The sequence below is a fragment of the Trichogramma pretiosum genome, unplaced genomic scaffold (assembly GCF_000599845.2).
Source record: "Trichogramma pretiosum strain Unisexual culture from Peru unplaced genomic scaffold, Tpre_2.0 scaffold51, whole genome shotgun sequence".
NCBI classification, from domain to species: domain Eukaryota; kingdom Metazoa; phylum Arthropoda; class Insecta; order Hymenoptera; family Trichogrammatidae; genus Trichogramma; species Trichogramma pretiosum.
The window spans coordinates 609,005-627,815 of NW_019641226.1; the positions used below are offsets into that span (position 1 = coordinate 609,005).

Genomic DNA, 18,811 nt, shown 5'->3' on the forward strand with positions numbered 1-18,811 from the left:
CTTTAGCGACATCTACTTTACAGTCGGCGCTTCGACCAATCGTAATTCGTAATTCGTATTTCGTACTATAACTACGGTCTCGATGTGCGCCTGTGTACAACAGAGAACGTCAAAAGTTGCGCGCGCACAAGAAATGCACGTGCTACGTCCGGCTATATGAATTTACGATTTTTATTGAGACGATGATTAAATTTCTTTAGTTATCTCTGGTCCACATGCAGTGGCACAGCATTCCACAACTGCACATCCTCTGGCTGAAATTCCTGCGTCTGCGTCTCATTATTGGTGAGTAAATGATTTTTTTTTCTATAATTTATCAAAAAAATAGCGCTGGTGTGACATGAACGAAGAAGAGAATTTTTAAATATCAGCAATCAATGCATATGAAATCATAGAAAATTACTCTCAATATAGCCTCTGTCAGGTTTTCTATTTTTTTTTGTCTTTTTAATTTGGGAACTGAGTTATTTTCCCTTTATTTAGAAATGTGATTGAAAAATGTATGAAGTTAAGCATGCATGAAACGCGTTAATTCGATATTTAATACTCATAATAAGGCTAATTCGAGTAATTTCTCGATATATCGATATAAACGTCATCTGCTATATACAAGTCAGCAACGAATGTCGTAGGCATGTCTAAATCAAGCTGCGAACATATCGCAAAAGTTAATGTGTACTAATGCATATGCGCACGAGACAGAGACACATGAGAAACGTCGAATCAGCGCATGCCGATAGAGTCCAAAAATATTTCGCGATCTCAATAGTGTACTGTTGTGTTGTCTTTCGACTGTCGTGGACAATTGTATTGTCAGAATCTTTGTTGATCAAACTAAGAAAAATCAGAACTCATTCATTCAATGTCTCTTTGATGCACCGTCGACCTCTTTTTTCGGAGTAAGTATAAGTTCTTTGTCTTTCGAATATGAGATACGACAAATTATATTTCAACCATTGCCTTGTCTTGTTCATCAAGCAGATGAAAAACAATGCATGAAATAGTCGTTCTACATCCGTTTTCTCGCGAAACTTTTCATAATTTTCTTCACGTCAAATGTACCATGCACGTGGCTATTAGCCAATGTGAAAGATGAAATTAAATGATTCATCTTTGACCATCTAAGAGTATGTATGAAAACTTGAGAGCAACAAGTTACATATCTATACCGTATATGGCCGACTTTTCGGCTCTTGAAGAAAATCCACTTGGTACGTTGGATTTGATTCTCATAACTAGTTCAAAAATTAAAACATACATGCGTGAAATCGTGAATGGTAATGCAACTTTCTTTACTACAAATTATCCATTTATTTATAACATGAAAGTGCATGTTCAACAATCAAATTTTGTATTGTTCAAAAAAAGGTATTTTGATTTTTAATCTCTTCAATAGAATTTCAAATTAATTTTGCATTTTATTTGGTACAATACTTTTTTGTATATTAAAAAATTAACTATTTCAGAAAAAGAATTTTTTATAACTCGGTTGTGAATTGTCATAACATTTAATTTAAATTTCTTGTAATATACTGATTCACTCAAGAAGCTTGTTATTTTTCCAGACAACTCTGCAATTAAATTGTTATTGACTAATTTACACAATGGACGAAGAAGAATGTTGGGATCCTGTTGAAAAAACAGATGAAGTACCACAATCAGCACCAACTCAAGTTGGTTCACTTTCATTAAAACGGTCTGAATGTTACAAATACAGTTATGAAGCTAAAAATAGCCCTGCGAATATTGAAGATTGGGCAGAACCACCTACCTTTGGAACCACCAGAAATAATCTTTTTAGTGGTTTTAATTCAAGAAATTCATTCAACCAAGAAGGTGGTAAACCAATCAGAACAAGGGATGAAGATCGGTCTGACAGAAGGTATAATCTTCATTTTAACTGAAATTAATTTTCCTTCCTTAAAATATGACTTAAATTGACAAATATTTTACAGGTTTAATCCAATGAAGTCAAATGGCTTTAAATCATCTAATTCAAATAAATTTTCTGACTGGCCACCTGTTCCTCAAGACTGGGATGCACCTAAAGATACTAATCCAATCACAGAATCTTGGGATGATCCTCCTGTAAATAACTCTAAATCCAATGCTTTAAATACTGAAGAAAGCTGGGACGATGATGCAAGTGCCCCTGCTACTTCAGCGCCAATAATACCAATGTTTGTACCTGGTAGCTCTCTTGACAATTCTGTAAATAGTCAAAAAGGATCAATGCAGTCACCTACTCCAAAGCAGCCTGCAACACCCTCGTTCAATTCTAATCAAACATCTAATAATGAAGAAAATTGGGATGACGAACCAAGTTCCTTCGAAAAACCGGCAGAAATACCTACATTTACCCCAACACCAATCAAAACGAATTTTCAAAATAATAGTAATGATGATAATTGGGATGATGAACCAAGCTCTTTTGATAAACCTGCAGAAATACCAACATTTACCCCTGCACCAATTAAGACAAATTTTCAAAATAATGGTCATGATAATTGGAATGAATCCAACAATAGTTTGAATAAATCAGTCCCTACATTGAATAATTCATCAAAAAATTCAATGGAAGAAAGTTGGGATGATGAAGAACCTTCTCTTAATCAATCGGCTACTTCTGCTGATCTTCCTTTCTTCCAACCTAATGCATCAAGTAATGATTCAGCTAATGCAAAAGACCAAGATGATCTTTTCCCATCTTCAGTAGGCTTTGGAAGTACTAATGGTGAAGATAGTTTTAGCAGTGGAAGATCATTCAATTCTAACAGACAAGGCAATCGAAGTTTTGATTCTGATAGAGGTGGTCGCAGTTACAATTCGGGAAGACATAATCGAGACTTCAAAGATCCTTTTGTTAGAGATTCTCGTGATAATAGGTACGCTAAGTAATAATATTTAATAAATTTTGAATTGTATAAAGCTGATAGTTGTTATTTTAGATTTAAGGCTTATGATAAACAAGATAGAGGTGATTGGCGTGGTGGTAGAGGTGGCAGAGGTGGAAGAGGTGGAAGAGGTGGTCGAGGTGGTAGAGGTGGTTATGGAAGAGACAGAGATAGTTATGGCTCATCTTATAATCCACGAGGCAATGATAGTTGGGGTGGTAAATCATTTGAACAAAGCTCAACTTTTCCTCCCCTTGCCTCTACTTCATTTAATTCTGAAGAAAATTGGGATAATGATTTGAATGAAACCACAAAAACATCTGATTCAAGTGGTGTTTCATCTGGTCCAACTGGATTATCTTTTGTAAGTTTCAAGATTATAGAAATATTTTAAAAAAATCATTAACCAACCTTATAATTATATGAATTTTAGACTCTACCACCAGTACATACTCCAGTACAAGAAAATACTGAATCGTGGGATTAAACTATGATTAGATACTCTGTAAGCGGACATTGAAATTTTGTATGCAAAAATTGATCTTATTACTAGTGACGTTAGTATTTTAAAGATACAAAAATCCTAAGGTTGTCAATTGATATTTCATTTGAAAACAGAGAAAGCGAATGATCTTGAATGCCTGTAACAAAGAAATTTGAGTATCACTTCTTCAAGAGCTTATTCATAATCTTTTCTTGCACCAGATGGTTGAGATTTCTATTTTTATGATATTTAAAAATTGTTACTAAATATCTGACATAAAAATTAGTATGTTAGATATAGAAAAAAATTTAAGAAAAAATGACAAATTATTTAGAATGATTAAGTGCAGATAATCTATGATCTTATCATTTTGAGAATGATATTGAAATAATGTTGAACCTCAAAATGCTAATTTTTTGAGTAGAATCAAGACAACAACAACAGTAAAAAAGTATTTTCTATAAATATTTAATAAAACCATAGTCATATTTACATTTTGTATCGTAACAATATTTTCTATCAACATATAATATTCAATGTACCATACAGAAATGATGTACTAGTTGTATATGTGTCAAATTATAAATATACATATTTTTTCATGATTATGAATTCATTGGTAAATCCATTTAACAAAGAATGTAAGAAAAGAATTAACAAAATAAAATTGTTAAACTACTTAAATTTGTGAATAATTACTATTTTAAATACATTTGTGGTAGAAATTGTCTCACTCTTGCAACACAGTTTATGTACATGTAGAGATTCACATCATCTATCTACAAAATTTCATTCTAATCATTATTTTACACAATTTATTTTGTGCAAAGTTCAATAATTCAATATTTGATACACACAAAATTTATCAATCCAAAATGATTTGCTTCTACTCTAAAATATTTTGTTACACACACTTAGCTTGGAAAAAGAACTCGAGTATTAATTTTAATTTTTTTAAAGTGCTCCAAAATGATTAAATAATCATAAGCATTAAATTACGATCAAAATTAATGTGCTGTAAACATTTTTTAAATAGAGTTTTGAACAAAGATTTAATTTAGAGAAATAGAATTTTAAATTCAAATAAAGCAATGCTGTCAGATATTTGATTCGTATTTGTAATTGAACATTTTTTGATTGCACGTTTTAAAGATCAATTCGTGGTCTATATTGTAATCTTAGTGGTGGGTCATGGAACCTCCATCTTGTAACATAGACAAACTTTAAAGTATGATCTTTTCCTAGTAATTCATTATTACAGAGAATATCAATCTGTAATTTAAAAAGTATAATTTAATTACCTTAGAACGAAATATGTATGAAGTAAATTTAAATAATACATACATCACGATACTTTTCAATGCCACTTAGAACTTTTTTGGCTATGAATTTTTTGAGGTGCGTTATTGTTGCTTGGGCAGAACATCTAATAAATCCTCTCTTCAAAGTTTGCAAACTAGCATTTATACATTCCAAACAAACATTCACCTGAAAAGTATGAGAAAGAAAAAATGAAAACATTCGTTTTTCAAAATGTAAAAAGATTAATCAATTAGAATATGAACCTGTTCATCTGTCCTGTGGTAATCAGATGCTGCATGTGCATCTTCATTAGCTTTCTGGTCTTCGCTTTCTCCAAGATTTGTAAGGGTATCTTTAGGGTAAGGCAAGCCCCTAGACCTATAAAACTCTCTTTCTCTCTTGGTTTCATCTAGGGAAATCATTTAGATATTATAGGTATTAGTTTGTAATACTTATTAGTATTTAATCATACTTACTTTCTTGCAGATCAGGAACTAACTTATAAACAATATCTTGCATCGTCCTATCAAAACTTATATATTGAAGTGGATGAGATTGATGAATGACTATTTGGCATTGCGGACAAGTATTTTTTTCATCTAGATGTTTGACTAGACAGCTTTTGCAGAAAGTGTGCAAACATTCTGTCACGGTCGTAGCATCAATGAGGTAACCTCGACATATTTTGCAAGTTATATGGCTGTTGAGCGTCTTTAGTTTGATTTTTCTCTCCATCGTGATTTGTAATGGTGTATAAGAACTCCGATACTATCACTGAATGATGCGATTCATGAGTGATTTACGACGAACTGCAAAGATCAGTGCGCTAAAAGCGCAACTGATCTTGATTTCTGAAGGTAAATCAACACATTTGACGTTCACAGATATACACTCGATTAATTGTTCCTTATATTATTAAGTCACAGTTGAAGAAGCAGATTTGTTTTCATGAAATGAGCGATCGTCAGCGAGAAAAAAGCTGCATCGTTACACAGACAGGTGCGAAAAGCCGAAGAAAATGTGAGTCTTGAGTTGACGATGATCCTAACCTCAAGGAAAACTGCAGAAAGCACTCGAGCGAACTTGAGAAAACGATAATTGTAAACGCAATAATGAAGTAAACAGGGACTGTTTAATGAAAAAAGCCAAGCTGGATCATTCGATCGGCCCACTTACTCGCGCATTTGACAGGGGTCAGTCAATGAAATGCCCGATAGCATAGTACGCGACTACGGCACATACGATGTGGCAGAACACGTATGACAACAACAGCGAATGCCAATCTCGGAGCACATTACTTTATGATGTGTAGCAGTGCGCCCTCTCTCAGGCTCTCCGCTGCATTTTCGCTTCTATTCCACGCGTATGTTTATATGATACGTTCCCATTGACCTTACTTGCATGTGCTTTCATAGACCAGCAGAAAACGGTTTACGGAAAATGTTGATTTGGCTAAAAGTCAAATTTGTATTATTGTTTTATAGTTTATACATTGCACGAGGACATATCATCTGCATCGTCATGGATAAAAATAAAAGCACGCATCTGCATGAATTACAAAATTATTCGATTTATTTTGTTGTTGTGATTATTGACAAGTCCAATAAGGTTTTTAAATGCTAATTAAAGATTGCTTACGAGCTAAGAAATTACCTCAGCTAATTAGGCTTAACTGTTAATTAATTGCACCGAGGCTCGGTGCGATAATTTATACAATCGTTTAAACGTATTATTTACAAATGTTTTCGATCTCGTAAGAGCATAGACACACGATGTCGTTACAAGATCATTATGTGCGGACGATTTATACAGTAGGACGATTTGAACTTTCTCCGTAGTAAACGTCATAAGACGTAATATTATAATTACAATTTAATAGTACATGTATAATAGCACTTGAAACATTATTTTGGTTTTTATTTCTCGATGACATATTTGAATGCCTCGATTCCGACCACAATTATCATTCATATAATGCTATGCAAACTATATTGTATCATTTCAAAGACTGTCCAAAGGACCATCTTTGATAATTATTCACTGTAATATGCTGCCCTGCCAACAGGACATACAAACTTTTAAAAGATTTTGAATTCAAATCATTGCCAAATTAATTAATCTCCTATCGTGTAATGTACATGTGTGATTCTTAAAAAATATCTTTTTCATTTGGCTGTTACAAGTTTTCGGCAATTTAAATTCAACATTTTACTTTACACTAACTAAATATATCGATAAAATTTTTACATTATTCATAAGATTATACATAATGATGATTGCTTTTTTACATAAATTATAAAGTATATGTATAAAGGCACTTGACGACATGCGCGCGCGTCTGTGATATGTATATAACATGTCGCGTAATCGTTGTTAGTGTTTCACGTGATTGACTAGTTGAAAACACATAGAGCTAAAAGTATTATTGAAAACGAACATAGATAATGATAAAAAAATATACACAAGTGACATTCGAGTCAATCGGCTATCCATTCACGAGCAATGTACAAAATGATTAGGGTGCATGGACGTCTTTCTCTCTTTGGGCATGGGCAAAATTTACACGAGATTCCTGGGGAAGGAGAACTTTTTGGCACCGGTGAGATTGTCGTTCTCGTCCTCGTCGTGCTCGTCGTCGTCGTAGTTGTCCTCGGCCTCGCTCGACTCTTGGCTACTCGGTGGGGTGTCGAGCTGCGGCAGGCCGAGGTCCAGGTACTCCTCGTTGGCCGTCACCGTGAGTATCTTGTCGAGCTCCTCGACGAGCTCGGCGAAGACCGGCCTCTCCTCGGCCTGGTACTTCCAGCAGTCGCGCATCACGCAGTACATCTCGATCGAGCAGCAGGACGGCTTCTCCATGCGGATGCCGGACTTGAGCAGCTGGAAGAGCGTCTCGACCGACGGCACCGACGGGTACGGGGTGCCGCCCAGCGTCATTATCTCCCACAGCAGGACGCCAAAGGACCACCTGTTGATGTTTATGTCAAAATTAATTACGTATTTTATAAGTGGATCGATCGAAACGATAAAATAAGAAAAAGTCAACTCACACGTCCGACTGACTGGTGTAGAGGCGCTTGAACAGAGCCTCCGGAGCCATCCACTTGACGGGCAGCCGGCCATCGGTGGTCTTCCTGTAGTAGTCGTGAGAGTTGATGTCTCGGGCGAGGCCAAAGTCGGCGATCTTGAGTACGTACTCCTCGCTGACGAGGACGTTCCTGGCGGCGAGGTCCCGGTGGATGCAGCGCCTGCTGGCCAGGTACTCCATGCCGCGGGCCACCTGGTAGGCGAAGGAGACGAGGTCCTTCTGGGTGAGGGCCTTCTTGCCGGTGAGCGGGTCGTAGGGGCTGGCGACCCGGTGCTCCCTGAGGAAGTCGCGCAGATTGCCGTGGGGCGCGAACTCGACCACGACGAAGAGCGGCCCGTCCTGGGTGCAGGCGCCGAGCAGGTTGATGATGTTCATGTGCTTGCCGATGACCTTCATCATCTCCATCTCGGAGACGAGGTCCATCATCTCGGCGTCGGTGTGGCCCTCCTTGAGCATCTTGACGGCCACGACGAGGCTCTTGCTGCCGAATTTGCCGGGCCGGGTGGTGGCCTTGACGACCTTGCCGAAGGCCCCCTCGCCGAGGGTCTTGCCGAGAACGAGCTCCTCCCGCGAGAGCTCCCAGTGGCTGTCGAGCGGCAGCTCGTACTCGCTTATGCCCGTGGAGGCCGAGGCCTCGCAGTCGCCGAGCAGCTGCATCTTCTGCTTCTCGATCTTGACGACGGGCAGCGAGAGGCTCTCGGAGCTCTGCTGCTGGTTGAGCTGCTGCGAGGCCAGCTCGTCGGCCCGCTCGATTATCACCTTCTTGGTCCACTGGGTGATGACGGTGGCCCGGGCCGTCTCCTTGGCCAGCATCTTCTTGATCTTTTGCCGCTTGAGCCTCTGGTACGAGTAGACGGCTATCACCATTCCGAAGGCGATCGAGCCCATGAGCACCGCCACGAGGATCGTCGTCGTCATCCCCTGGTTGTGCACCACTATCGGCATTCCCTGCACTTCGTCCATGGCTATAAGAAATAACGAATCGAAACGGTGAGCTCTGGTTCTTTTCGCTCTAGGTAATATTAAGTGGATTCGAGAGTATACTCACAGTCGACGACGCGAAGATAGGCGCTGCTGAAGGCGTAGCCCATGGCGTTGCCGGCGACGCACGTGTACCAGCCCTCGTCGTGATGGGTGAGATTCTGAATCTCGAGAACATTGAGGTCGTTGAGGTCGGCGGTGCCGGGCTTCGTCTCGACTCGGGCGCTGTCGTTGGTCTTGTTGAGCGTGTCGAGCGAGTCGTGGTAGCCGTGGTACCACTCGAGGTGCACGTGCGACTCCGACAGGACGATGCAGGTGAAGTTCATGCTGCCGCCCAGCAGGGCCGTCGTGTTGACCAGTGGGATCGTCAGGATCGGCTCGGCCTGTATGCTCGCTAAAGACCATTGACAAAGGAGACGATTATTAGCTTCGATCGCCTTCGATGTGACACTTTATCGTTATAATTTCTATATACGCACCGACGATGTCGACGTTGACGGTGTGCTCGACACAGCCGGCGGCGTTGCACAGTCTACAGGTGTAGTTGCCCTTGTCGCCGAGGACCGTCGTCTCCTTGCGCAGTCCCCACTTGTTGAACTTGCCGAAGCCCTGGGTGCGGTTCAGCTCCTCCGAGTTCTTGTACCAAGTTATGTTGGCTTGGGGGTGCGTCGAGCTCGGGCACTTGAGCTTCAGCACGCTGCCGGCGGGTATGACCTCGATCTGCGGCAGATCGCCGCTCAGCTGAGGCAACGACGCGTCTTGCTCGGCCGCCAAGGAGCCCTCCAGGCCCGAGTCCATGTGCAGAGCCCGCACCTCCGGCATCTCTGTAATTTCGATCGCGATCCGCGTGAATAAAACTGCTCAGCTCCGTGGAACAAAAAAAAATGGTCCTCCGCGATTACTCACCTCTGAGCTCGGCCTGGAGCGGCTCGTCGGTGTCGGGCGCGGCTCTCATGGCCCCCTGCGCCAAGCCAAGCGAGTCGTTGCTCTCCTCGTTGAATATGTCCCGGTACTCCTGATCGTTGAGCTCGGACTCGACTTGGAGCCCGAGACTGCGTCGCTCGACGACGTCGCCATTCGGCTGCTCGACTTGGCAGACGTACTCGGCCGAGTCGATGGGCTTGGCGGCCCGGAAGCGTATCCGCTGCTTCTGCACCCGGACCCGGCCCGAGCTCGACTGCAGCGCTTGGCCGTTCTTGTACCAGGTGACGGTGGAGTTGGGCCTCTTCAACGGGCAAATCAGGCTGAACTGATCGCCGTTGTACACCGTCGCGTTGCCGTTCGACTCGTTCTCTGCAGAAGCCAAATAGAATTAGGAAAAAAAATGGCAATATAGCAACGAAGCTAGAGTCGCAGCGCGCCCACGCACTTGTGTAGGTAGCAGCTACGTTTAACGTAAATATAATAATATTATGGGTATGGCCGATGTATGTAGAAAAAGCTAATAAGCGCGCCAAGTTGGACGGCTGCCAGTGGCGGTGTCGTCGTAGTCGCTCGCGCGCGTCGGACGTGTACTTCCGCTGCTCGACGAAGCTAGCCGCGAGAAATTAATATATTTATGAAAATACGTTCGTCGAATCGATTATCGCGCGTCGGACCAGCTACGCACGTAGCGATCGGTGTCGCTGCGGCGGCTATATATATACGCATGTGGAAAATTCGCTCCTCGACGATTGGCTTTTGTGATTTTAGTAATGCCAGCCCCCGCGCGCGATAGCCCTGGGAAAAAACGACGTCTCGTACATGTACTTGTTGCTGCTGCGTTGACTCGTTGGATAAATAAAGTCACGAAAATCCACTTGCAGCGGATAGGAGCTACTAATATGGGCCGCGGCGCTCGTTCGCGTATATACGCTCGCAGCTCGTCGCGTCATTCCATTGGAACGTGAAACTTTGCTGTGTACGTTGAGCTATTGGGGATATTGGGAGCGATCGAGCACGTTGCAGCAGCAGCCGCCCGCAAACAAACAAACAAAATAAACGGATGGATGAAAACTAACACGTGCAGCCGCGGACGCTTCGATTTCAACTTCGTCTTAAACTTTGAGCGCTTTTCTCAAAATTTCATCTATCGACCAGCAGCAGCAGCAGCAACAGCAGCAGCACTCATGGTATCGAATGGCATTTCTTGTAGTATAGCCAAGGCAGGTTGCGCAATTTGCTCTAGATTTCCTCTTAATCGTTGGATTAACGAAACTTCCGACATGGGGACGGATAGCGAGCTTATACAGCTATAACATCGACGCAGAGAACGGGCCCGACTTTGCTAATTTAGTCAAATGGATTTAATAATACACAAAAGATTTTATTACGCTCTTTCATTAGTTCCCATGATGAAAATCGGAGGATGTTTATTTAAAACTGCGCGTGATCGTGCCTTTATATTTACTCGCTCTCTCTCTCTCTTACTCGATTATAATGGCTCTCGTATATAGGCAGTACAGACGCAGCAAAGTCACAAGAGCATTCGATGACCCGTTCGACGCAATTGAACAATTGAGCTCAATCATAACAATGATAATAGGCTGCGCGCAACGCATGTACACATTGGAGTCTCTAAAAACCCGCGCTAATCTTTCATTTCTCCGTGTTGTCTTCCTCCTCGAGCCGTTCGCGTAGCCGCCCTTTCCGACTGCTGCGCTGTACTGCTACTGTTTGCTCTCGAGTCAGTTCTTTTTTTTTTATTTCTTTTTTGCACAGGCCGCGCGCGCGCGCGTCTAAAACCAACTATATATAGCTGCGGGGCACGAAGAGCTTCTGGCTCGGATCGCTGTACAGTGTCTCTCTGTCTGTAAACACGCCGGATCATTATACGGTAGCGGAGATGGCTCGAATACACTTATCTGGCGAGATTTACGAGGATCAGTTGGAGATTTGTTGGTCAATGAACCAATGCGAAGAAAACGACTCTTTTTCGATACGAAAACCAGGGACAAAAAGAGAGAAACGCGTGCGGAATTTCGCCGATTTTTCACTTTGTCGAAGCAACGTCGACTCGCGCGACGACGACGACGACGACGACGCAGCCCGAGCTTGCCAAAGCCGAAGCTGCGAAAAGTGTATATAATTCTAAAATTATCTCGGGGAACGCGCGCGCGTGCGTCTGTATATTTTTTTGCTATAAACGATGTAAAAAAAAAAAAAAAACGAGTAAGAGAGTAAAGAAGGAGATGCGGGGAGATGTCGTAAAATGCAGCACGTGTAACGTCGACAGTTTGAAATCTCTGCTCGCCAGATGTGGCCGCTCTTTCTTCCTTCCTCCGCTGGCTCATTTGGACGCGCGTACGCGTACTTTTCGTAGCGTACGTTGTAGGAGCAGGCGCAGGACATTATACAGCACACATGCGAATTCGAAACGACCCTGCACATGACGACGTAGAGAGTGTGTCGCGACCAAGATTACGCTCAACCGCCAGCTTATCTGGTCGTTGGACGAGCCGAGTACCTGCCGACTGCGACGACGATCGCGATTCGCCTTTTCCAACGCGTCTACTATAAGCTACCGAGCTGACTTGCTTATTATTGCTGCACAGCCAATATAACTGTCTAACCGCTTGTTTTTCTCTCGCTCGCTCCCTCGGCTAAGATAAATATATAATATTCGCGTCGGTGTAGGAGGATCGAGACTCCAAGATGAGGAGGAGGAGGGGGAGGGCAGGGAGCGTCTGGAGCGCGTCAGTCGTTTTGGCCGTTTTGTCGCTGCTCGTTACTCGTTACTTACCGAGCTTGACTTGTCGCGCCGCTTGGGCAGGCTCGCCGAGGAGCGTCAGCGCTACCAGCAAGACACCAAAGATCGTCGTCGCCGTCGTCCACGGACTGCAGCAGCTTCTCCTTATCGGCGACATTGCATTCGATCGGTGCTCTATGCGTGATCGTCAGCGAGGTTCGGTAGCTCGTGCGTGTCAGTGCATCTCCTGCGTGATGCGTTCGAAACGCGCTCTGAAACACAACAAGTTCGACAAAGAGATGAGCGAATTTATTCGGCGAAAATCGAGTGCGCGCGAGATGCACGGATTTTTGATATTTTGGCTCGCAGCCAGTATGCAACTGGTGCAAGTATGCAACGCCGAGAGAGAGCCTCGAGGCCGCGAGCGCACTACTTTTAGACATCGCCAGCGCGCACGACTGCAGTTTATAATGCGCTTTTCCTGCACGGAGAGCTCGTGCGCCGAATTTACCCGCCATCGGCTCGAACGCCGATGAATCTTATCGGTGCGTTAAAGCCTCTCTCTCTCTTTTTAGCGAGCGCAATTTCGCCTTTTACACAGCTCCGGCTTATAAAACGCGAGGAGAGGACGGCCGCGAGATGAAGATAAGCATGAATGAACTTTGTGTTACGGGCAGCGTTCTCTTCTGCCATGCTCGTCTCCTCTATGTATGTATATATCGCCTCGATGAAATTGCACAAAGAATAACGAGGCGTAACGAGGGCCGGAAAGAAGCAGCAGCGCGTCGAAAAAACTCAGCTCGGAATTCCTCAAATTTCGGACGCGCATCGGATTGTCCATCTCAAACTCGGACGAATCGACGACGAGCCCTCGACGATCGAGCATGGAAAGAGGCAAGATTTGCGCGCCTATTTTTTCCGAGCGAGAATGCAACCGAGCGCAGCTCGAGTCGAGCCGACTGCGCCACGTATCCGCTATGATCGGCTGTAATGAACAGTTTCCTGACACATCCGCTCTCTCTCTTTCGCTCGCTCGCTCTCACTTACTTGCTCTCTAGAGTTTAGTTTGTTATAATCCCAGAGTTCCTTCTTCATCTTAATATCATCTCTTTTTTTCTTTCTCTCTCTCTCTCATTCTCTTTTATATCAATTTATTGAGCATAAATATACAATTTAATAATGTGCATGGGAACAAGTGCTATATTTGAATATAAGCCCTGGCAAAAACCAAGTTGATTTACGATGAAAGACCGCAGTGAGCAAGAGAGAGAGAGTAAAAGCGAAAGATAAAAGAATAATATGTAAAAGGAATAATTGCTATTAGATTGGGGCAGAGAAGTATATGAGTAGAATAAAGGAGCGACGTGATTTTCAAAAAGGCCCCTATATATGCACTCCATTACAATAGGCATGATTAATGGGGGATGTATTATCATGTGTGTACACATAACTGCTGGACGATTGTTCAGCCAGGCACATTATACGAGAGATAGTTGGGATTTTCGTTGGATTTTTTTACTCGTATCGAGAGCCTACGCAGACCGCAGCTACATCAAGACATTAGCTAAATTGTCTTAACGATGTGCATGTGCTTATAATTTATCCAGGCATGTAACGTGCTATGGCGCTGTAATATAGACAGAAGCAGTGCTTATATAAACGAGCGCGATAACGATCAGAAGAGGTCTGCATTTCATTCGGCGCGAAAAATCAGCGCTTTTTCCGGAAGCAAACGCTCGTTGTACACGGACTTGACATTGTCCATACGCGCGATCGCGAGGCGAAAAAAAGCAGGGCCGCGTCCAATGGATTATCCATTGGGCAGATGCGATCGGTACGTTGCACGTCGAGAGAGATTTTCCCTCCGAATCGACGACGAGATACATGGCATTATTATAATTAAATTGTCTCTCTTTGGTCTGTAGCGCGCTCAAGCAGAGTAGCGAGTCGCTCGAGAGTGGCTCGAAATTTATGTTACGCGCATTTACAACGAGGTCACGTTATTGTATTATAGGATCGCTGCAGAGTCTCTCTCTCTCTCTCTCTCTCTTGCTCGGTGCGTATACTGTCTCTGGCTCCGGCGTAGCGCAAATTGACCCGATAAACGAGGACGAGTGATTGAAGCTGCTCTTCGCAGTCCCCATGAATTTCGCGCGCGTTTTTATTTCTCAGAGAGATCAATTCGACGTAATGATCATCGAGCGACGAGTGAAGGTAGCTACTGCACAACAGATTCGTACGAATGACTCGGTCGAATTAAAAACAAGCCGAGAGAGAGAGAGAGAAAAAGCGCGCAATTTATAACGATCGAGAGTCGTGTGTGTCGATGCACTGGCCGCGTATGCACTGCTAGGAGCTATATCGCTACACACGCACAGGTTCCTCCGACTCGTGATTTACTCCATACGTCACGACTTTCGAGCAGCAGCAGCGTATATTTAATATTTTATTCTCGTCATTCTGCTCACGAGTCGCGCGTACGCAATTATAAAAGCTTTCATTGTGCAGTCTTTTCGCGCTCGCGCCACTCCAAGGCCGATATGCAGCTCGCGCAGCTTTTCATGCGCCTTTATCTCGGCCCGAGGATCGTTGACACTCCACACTACTGTATTTCTATCCAAAGTCTATCTGAGAATCGCTCGCTATCGAGATGCAACTTTTCATGCGTCGATTCGCATACAACCTCTTAATAGGCTACTGACTTCTTAACGTCTACTTTAAATTTCATTGCGACTTACCAATGCGATTGCGGCCAGGCGTAAATTGGATGAATTTTTCTTTTCTCGCTAATTGCAATTGCCTTCGTAAGAGCACTGTTTGTCTTGATCACTACTTGAACGAGCTCGAATGGCAATGAGCGTCCATTCTACGTTAATCACCTCGCGTTAAACACTTTTGAACTTGGACACTGCATAGGGCTTTAATCACTGATAACGGCAAACCCACTTATTGCGTGAAAAGCAACCGCGATCAAAACACAAGTGGCGTGCGTGCGTGTGTGTCAGTTGCACCGCACCGGGTGTCGAGGCGTTGGGCAGCAGCGGGCCTCTGGCCTGTACGAGAGTCGAGCTTCTACTGACGCCACAAGCTGCCTCTTTTAGCGAAGCTCTTTGGACGCGGCTATAACGTAGTGCGCGCGTGTATGTAGCAGCGATCGGCGTGCGCGCCACTCGCTCGAGCCGAGCTTGAAATAGATATACGAGCCAACCCTCGCGCTTCCTGCCCCACTCCGCCAGCGGGCCACGCATCCAACTGCCGCCGTCTGCAGCTCCTACGTACGCTATGTAGCATACGAAATATATCTGCACCTACTCGTACACTTGGATCCTCTTCCCTTTGCGCCTCGCTTTTAACCCGCGAATCTTTGCACTGCCTCAGCAGCCTACTCTATTCGAGCTCGCCAGAGGATACGTAATCCATCGGCTTTTTCACCATGCTCTTTACTTTTATCGAGCATCTGCCTCTCGAGTGCTGCTAGCCTCCACCACAGAGCAGCCAAAACTTTGGGCTGCTTCTTCGATCGACTCTTTCCCGATTCTGCGGATGTTTACGGAAAATATCATTGGCCTTTCAGCAACTATGTGACATAGGCGAAATGCAAAATGTGCCCTCGTACTCGAAAATTGGCCTACAGGCGCGTTATCACGATCGCGGTGCGTGTACGACGAACGATATTTATAGGCGATCGGTGATAGCAACATCCGGCGTCGCAGCTCAATTTTTCGATGACTTAATTCTCTAGCTCCGTCGAGTTTCGTCTATTTGGGTTTGGCGTACGTGCCTAATTAGCCGAGCGACGCGTGCTTTTCTCTCCTTCGGAGCCTACGAGTCAGATAATTCGAGCGAAGCTGCATTAGACCACGCGCGTGGCGCATTTTCCGACGGCAGCCGCGCGTGCTTCTCGCGCTCGGCTATCAATCAGCTGCGCGCATCCACTTGAAAATAGATTAAAAAACTCGTAAAGACAACGCAGCTATTTCGGAGCATATCCGATTATCGTAATGAATGAGCCGTACCGTCTATTCAACTACTATCTTAATGATGCAATCAAAATATCATTAAATCCAAATCGAGCGTCAAATATTTCCGAGGAGAATGAAAATATTTCAAGCAAATTGACACCTGCTTGGCGATCGCTGCTGATCTGCTGCTGGAGCAGCGGCTTCGGGGCCTCCTTCTAGAATCTTTGCATAAATCGACTCTTCTGGTGACTGGCAAACTTTGCCGCCAATACGATCGTCGAGAATAGTTTGCTACTCGATACGCGTAGCCACGGCACGGCGTCCACGTGCATTCGTCCGTGCGTTCATTCAGCTAGGCATTTTGCCTCCAACCGACAAAAAAACAGCTCGACTGCAAAAAATCCTGAAAGATGAACGAACCGAGTCAACGAGTCAAAAAGGAACGAACGAACGAGCTCATTTTTCTTTCTTTACGCGCTACTGTGCATCTCCTACGAGCACTACTTGTTGTTTTTTTTTTTCAACGGGGGACGACTCGGAGAGAAATTTTGCTCGACACGCACACGCACATACACACATACATGGTATGCATGTGGATATGATATACATGGATACGTGCTTGTGTATTTTTTGTCTGCCTATGGAACATATACATTCGAAACACATGTGTACTTCGCTGCCTCGGCTTACGAACGCTTCAGTAACTTTTTTAATATCATTTATAACATATTACGTTTTTGATATATTTTTTCATCTCCGTTATGTTAAGGATATTTTGGTAAAATTCTGCCGCCTTCTGGCCCTGCTCGCGTCTCGTTGTATAACGTTCAAGTCCGCTTGTACGGCGCAGAGATATACGCGTCTCTAAGGACTCGTGCAGCTAATCCAGCTGCGCGGCGTTTCCTCGTCCGACTTTGCCGCCGCTCAAAGTGATTATGGCATTTTGTATTTATACATTGTTTGCTCAGGCATGTATACGTATTGATGCACTTGCAAACGTCCATCATGAGCAGTATCCGGCGTATCACGAGCACATCAAACGAACTTACAATTATTAATGATGCCGCACGTGTCTCTTTCTCCAGGAAATTACTTGGTCACTCGCTTTTCAACAAAAACATCCATGTATTTTGATTGCATGCCGTCGGCTACGCGGCTGAAATAGATCATCGAGTGTGCACGAAGAAACTACAGGCACAAACGGCCATTTTTTATATTTTATACATAAATTATATTATGTAAGATTATACGAGGGCCAGAGAGCGAAAAAACCTAGCTAATTTGGCCAAAGTCGGCTTTCGGCGCGTAACTTGAAACGAGCTGCTGCTGCTGCTGCTGCTGCTGCAGAGGCAAAAAATATATCGTTAATATACAAAGAGCAGTGCTGAAGATTTCTTCAAGGTTAACGCAGAGTTTACGGCTAGCGGAGAGTAAATGTGGTCATATATCCGAGAAAAGGGGGATAGTATAGATAGAGTGGCTCGCGGACGAGGCGGAAAAGCCCTCGAGTGCATTCGAGTGTACATCCTGAAAATGGAGCAAAACGTCGATAAGGGCGAATTTAGCGAGTCCGCGAAATATTCATTACTCGTCCGAATCGCGCGCGAGTTTATAAATGAGCCAAGTGGCAGCAAATAGAAAAGGGAAAAGAGGAAACAAGCGACAAGATCCGGCACGGCGTGGCGAATATCATCAAAGTCTAAAATTATACAGATTTAATACTGGCCAGAGGAGCAATTATAGGATCAAGAAAACTTTCAGAGATAAATTTTCAATAAGAATGGTAAATTAAAAAGGTCAAAGCTCCGCGACAAGAAGGGTGGGCGGTGAATAAGGAAAATTGGGGTAAAGTCAAAGGGTAAACGAGTCGAGAAGAGGGAAAAGAGTCAGGATGAAAAACGAGGGCTGCTGGCGGATAAAGTTGGCCGGCCGTCTCTCATCGCGGAATAAACACTCGGATAAAGTCGGGGGCGCGCGCAAAAGTGCATTAAACATCCGACACGAAAATAAGCCTGGCGCGATAGGAAGTGGCATTTCATTGGGATGCGTATACACAGGCGTCCTGCGATCTCTCGTCGGCTGGTCCATAAGTGTATGCTGTTATGGATGCTGTAGTGTACAGCGAGTCGCGTGGCGCGCGCCCAAGTGCGACACATGCACGTAATAACGCGCACACTTTGCCTATATAAATGTGGACAGTGGGCGCAAGCGTGATTTCCTGTTTCCTGTTCAACTGTATAGAGCGCTTGCCGAGCCGCCGAGAGAGGCAACTGCCGTCGCGCTGATTTTTCCACTATAAGTAGCTGCTCTCGACTTCTCGCTCGCACTTCTCGAGGCCCCAAAGAGATGAATGAAAAGCTAAATCCGGTGCGCGCCCACTGCACTAACATCGCCTCGCTGCTGCTGCTGCTTTCCTTTTTCCTCGGCATTTTTGCA

General features: G+C 43.9%; 3 protein-coding genes across 4 annotated transcripts; 1 reads left to right on the forward strand and 2 right to left on the reverse strand.

Moving 5' to 3' along the window:
* Nucleotides 1-198: 198 nt before the first annotated feature.
* LOC106660393 (probable cyclin-dependent serine/threonine-protein kinase DDB_G0292550) lies at nt 199-4,062 on the forward strand. 2 transcript variants are annotated; one of them, XM_014383339.1, is made up of 5 exons: nt 199-285; nt 1,566-1,882; nt 1,956-2,885; nt 2,949-3,258; nt 3,328-4,062. In XM_014383339.1, the coding sequence occupies exons 2-5, from the start codon at nt 1,605-1,607 to the stop codon at nt 3,379-3,381; spliced, it is 1,572 nt and encodes a 523-aa protein (XP_014238825.1). In that variant the 5' UTR covers nt 199-285; nt 1,566-1,604; the 3' UTR covers nt 3,382-4,062. The 2 variants fall into 2 exon arrangements, with proteins under 2 accessions (XP_014238825.1, XP_014238824.1); XM_014383338.2 differs by lacking the exon at nt 199-285 and adding an exon at nt 664-899.
* Nucleotides 3,831-6,025, reverse strand: LOC106660394 (polycomb group RING finger protein 3). The gene is made up of 4 exons (XM_014383342.2): nt 5,157-6,025; nt 4,944-5,089; nt 4,723-4,866; nt 3,831-4,650 (listed from the first exon to the last, which is right to left on the reverse strand). The coding sequence occupies exons 1-4, from the start codon at nt 5,413-5,415 to the stop codon at nt 4,525-4,527; spliced, it is 675 nt and encodes a 224-aa protein (XP_014238828.1). The 5' UTR covers nt 5,416-6,025; the 3' UTR covers nt 3,831-4,524.
* A 201-nt stretch (nt 6,026-6,226) lies between these two features.
* Nucleotides 6,227-15,471, reverse strand: LOC106660396 (fibroblast growth factor receptor homolog 1-like). Its single transcript, XM_014383344.2, has 7 exons — nt 15,152-15,471; nt 12,468-12,685; nt 9,653-10,039; nt 9,226-9,570; nt 8,814-9,140; nt 7,728-8,730; nt 6,227-7,645 (listed from the first exon to the last, which is right to left on the reverse strand). Exons 2-7 carry the CDS (start codon nt 12,589-12,591, stop codon nt 7,240-7,242), a joined length of 2,592 nt encoding a protein of 863 aa, XP_014238830.1. The 5' UTR covers nt 12,592-12,685; nt 15,152-15,471; the 3' UTR covers nt 6,227-7,239.
* Between the last annotated feature and the right edge of the window lie 3,340 nt (nt 15,472-18,811).